At 45.2% G+C, this 4181-nt stretch overlaps 1 protein-coding gene across 1 annotated transcript in view; it reads left to right on the top strand.

The window, feature by feature from the left end:
- The first annotated feature begins 1926 nt into the window (after window positions 1-1926).
- CD300LF (CD300 molecule like family member f) overlaps window positions 1927-4181 on the top strand; it is a 29440-nt gene continuing 27185 nt past the window's right edge. Inside the window, exon 1 of the mRNA XM_015410722.1 lies at window positions 1927-1977. Coding sequence (XP_015266208.1) covers window positions 1927-1977 — 51 coding nt within the window. The remainder of the gene's footprint in view (window positions 1978-4181) is intronic.

Consider the following 4181-nt stretch of genomic DNA (forward strand, 5'->3'; position numbering starts at 1 on the left):
GCCAATCTCCAGGTGAGGGCTACAGATCACTCACAATTACAACTGCTCTTCAGGTAGCAGAGATCAGTTCCTCTGGAGAAAACAGTGGACTCTATCATTATACCCTGCTGAGGTCACCACAGCAAATTGACACTGTTTGCCCAAAGCCAGAGCACTCCCCCAGAGCCTCTTTCTAGATCTCGTTGTATTGCTTTCACAACGGGCTTTACTGCTAGTCTATTATATATGTGCCCTTTAAAAACACACAAAGACCCATAAAGAATCAGGTTCATCCTTAAGTTGAATATAGTGCTCCACAAGTGGAGCTTCAAGGTTATGGTTGTTGTTCAGTCGCACAGTCGAGTCCGACTCTTTGCGACCCCATGGACCAGATCACGCCAGGCCTTCCTGTCTTCCGCCGTCCTCTGAAGTTGGCTCAATTTCATGTACGTTGCATCTGTCTAACCATCTCATCCTTTGCCGTCCCCGTCTTCTTTGACCTTCAATCTTTCCCAGCATCAGGGTCTTCTCCAGTGAGTGCTCCCTTCTCATTTGGTGGCCAAAGTATTTGAGCTTCATTTTCATTATCTGGCCTTCCAGGGAACAGTCAGGGTTGATTTCTTTTAGGATTGACTGATTTGATCTTCTTGCAGTCCAAGGGACTCTCAAGAGTCTTCTCCAGCACCATAGTTCAAAAGAATCTATTCTTCGGCGCTCGGCCTTCCTTATAGTCCAACTCTCGCAGCCATACATGACTACTGAAAGACTATTGAAAGAGGTAGTCAATCTTTAAAGGTACAATTGTGGTCTTAGGGTACTGTCTCAGTGATGATCTGGTTCTTATAGATCCACATGGGTCAATGCAGGGGTAATTCATGAGGACAACCAGATGGATTTCACCTTCTGGGATCCCAGGAACGTGACGTCTGTCTGTTGTATGTTAATCTGACAGCAGGAAGATCACTATGATCTAGCTGACAGTTCAGTGAAAGCTACCTGTAAGCAGGTGGACAGATAAGCTAGTTCTGACCGGTTATGGCTGGCACTGGACAGTGTGGAGTCACCATGACTCAGCTTGTTGCTGATTGGTGCTGCTATGTATATATGTCTGTACAGAAGCCATGTACGTTCTCTTCGGAGGAAGCAAGTGTCTGGCGAAGCACTTTGACTGTAAATTCTGTGAATAAACCCTTGTATATAGTGTACCACTGGACTGTGCAGTGTGGTTAGTATAGAGGGGCAGAACAGCAAAGAACTGGTAAGAGCTGGGAGGCTGGAAAGTCTGCTAAGGTGTTGCCTTGGCTTAGACTGGGTGTGGACCGCTATTCACCCTCTGCGCAACAGGGTTATGGGCCCAGCCTTGCGGGTTCCTTGCCCAGTCTAGCAAGGTGCCCATTGGATGCCTGAGAGTCAGCCCTGGTGAGGACTCAGCTCAGCCTGGGAGAGACCAGCTTGGAAAAGTACCAGAGCTTCGGTGAGCCGTGCTGAACGACGGTGTGTGCAGCTGCGAGACCAGGTCTGTGGGCGGAAGGTTATCGCATTCTCCAGGAGTGGGGGAGTAGCCGGCCTGAACTAGCCTGTGTGCAGCAAGAGCCACGCCGGGAGCGCGGACAACTTTTTTCCTGCTTGTGAGCGTCGCTGAGCCGGGAGTGAATTATGGCTCTACAACAGTCTCTACAAGTCGTGGATAAATTAACTTCGTCCAACTACGATGTTTGGGCTTTCAAAATGAAACATTACCTCATCAGTGAAGGGATCTGGCTTTATGTAAATGATCCCCCTGACCCTATTCCAGCAGGGGACCAGCCGAAAGCAGACCGTGCCTTGGCTTGCATCGTCCTGTCGGTGGCAGATGACCAGCTTCTGCACATAACGTCAGCTTTGACGGCACAGGAGGCTTGGCAGGCACTGTGAACAGTTTATGTCCAAACTTCAGCCGGGACTATAATGACTTTGATGCGTCGTCTTTACCGGAAGGTTCAAGCACCAAATGAATCGGTAAGAGACCATGTAAATAAACTAACAGAACTTTTTCAAATGCTCGAAGGGAGGGGGAAAACTATAAATCAGGAAGATAAATGTTATCTGTTAATCAGTTCCCTGCTACCATCCTTTGACACCTTAATTGCCTCCCTCGAAGGAATGGATCCTAATCAACTTTCTTTCAACCACATTCTTGGGCGAGCGATAGAGTGGGAGGAACGCCATAAACCGACCTTGGTTGCTAAGCAACGGCCTGTGGAATGTACAAGTGCCGGGGAAGCTAGCCGAGAGAGCAGAGCCATAAAACCTGAGCCGGGATTACCAGCCACGGCTCTGCGCGTAAAGAAATGGATCAAAAATTCATCTAAAAAAGAATTGCCCGTCTATTAAAAGGAATAAGGCTGGCAGCCATTGTGATTTCCAGACCGGCCACCCAGCCGCATCTCTAGTTACGACAAACACAGTGGTTCAGTATGCTTTCGTCCTTGACAGCGGTGCCAGTGTGAATCTGGTGAAGAGTCCTGATTTACTGTGCAATGTGCAGGATACTCCACTAAATCATGTCAGCCTGGCTGATGGCCATGCTGTTGATGTAAATCTCTTAAGCGTGCGTGAGATGACCAAAGCTAACTTTGATGTTGTTTTCAGTAAAGACTGCTGTGTTATAAAGAAAGGGGGGAGGGAAATTGCAAAAGCAAACCTGGTGAATGGAGTGTATTTGCTTGAATGTTCTCAGGTTACAGCTTCGGCTGTTGTGACAGGGAATGTTAACCCCCATAATGAATGCATCCATTTAATGCATCGCAGATTAGGCCATGCATCATTTGGTGTTATCAGTAAAACACTTGCCTTGACAGGGAATGAGGGTGTAAAACCTTGTAAAAAGTTCCTGGACTGTGGGATTTGTAAACAAGTAAAAAGCCATGCTTTTCCTGTTGTTCGGAGGAGTGAGAGAGAATCCACTCACCCACTCCAATTAATACATGCTGATATTCTAGGGCCTTTCCAGCCATGTTTATCACATAACAGATTTGCATTAGCTCTGGAAGATGATTATTCAAAATTTGTTTGGATTTACATACTTAAACACAAATCTGATGCTTTTGAGACACTAAGGTACTGGTACAAACGAGTGAAAAACCAGTTAGGTGACCTTAAGGCTTTGCAAACAGACATGGGGTCTGAGTTCATGTCCAACAAAATGCAACAATGGTTAAAAGGTTTGGGTGTAAAGCACCGTGTAGCGAATATTTGTACTCCTTCTGAAAATGGTGTTATAGAATGCAGAATTTCCACTTTGCAGACAATAATGTATGCCATGCTTGCTGATGCAAACCTGCCAAAAACCTATTGGGCTGAAGCATTGAAGTATGCTGCCTATGTATCAAATAGAGTGTGGACTAGGGTAACTGACAATATTCCTTATGCCATGCTGTATGGAAAAATGCCTAAACTAGATTTTCTGCGTGTATTTGGTTCTCAAGCGTGGGTGAACATACCACTGACTCAGCGCAGAAAAGGTGGTCATAGGTCAAAACTGTTAACCTTCTTAGGATGTCAGTCTGGTATGAAGGCTTACAGATTTGTTAACAACCTGCAATGGTTTGAAAGCACAACAAACAACATTTTAAGATGAAGAATCTTGGTCAAATCAGTCATTATCTAGGAATGGACATCACTAGAAATGCTGATGGTTATTTTGAAATCTGTCAACAAAACAAAATTGTAAAATTGTTGGAACAATACAATATGTTGGATGCTAAACCAGTGTCTACCCCAATTTCAACAGGGTATGTAAGAGAACCAGAGGATGAAAGTTTTCCTGATCAGCAAATGTATCAATCTTTGATGGGCTCTCTTAATTATCTAGCTACTTGGTCTAGACCAGACATTAGCTATGCAGTGCATGTTCTGTGCCAGAAAACAGCTAAACCATGCAACAAGGATTGGAATGCTGCAAAACGGTTGCTAAGATATTTAAAGGGTACTATGTCTTGTAAACTTGTTTTGGGTGCCAACAATATGCAAGGAGTCCTAGCTTATAGTGACTCAAACTGGGGCACAAGTTCTGATGCCAAGTCGACCACTGGCTATGTGATTTTTGTGCACGGGTCTTTAGTCATTTGGAAGGCTGTTAAACAGGGTTATGTTTCGACCAGCACCTGTGAAAGCGAATACGCGGCCTTGAATGACTGTGCCATACAATTAGAATGGCTAAA

Source organism: Gekko japonicus, unplaced genomic scaffold (assembly GCF_001447785.1).
Source record: "Gekko japonicus isolate JY-2015 unplaced genomic scaffold, Gekko_japonicus_V1.1 scaffold15, whole genome shotgun sequence".
In the NCBI taxonomy this organism is placed as follows: domain Eukaryota; kingdom Metazoa; phylum Chordata; class Lepidosauria; order Squamata; family Gekkonidae; genus Gekko; species Gekko japonicus.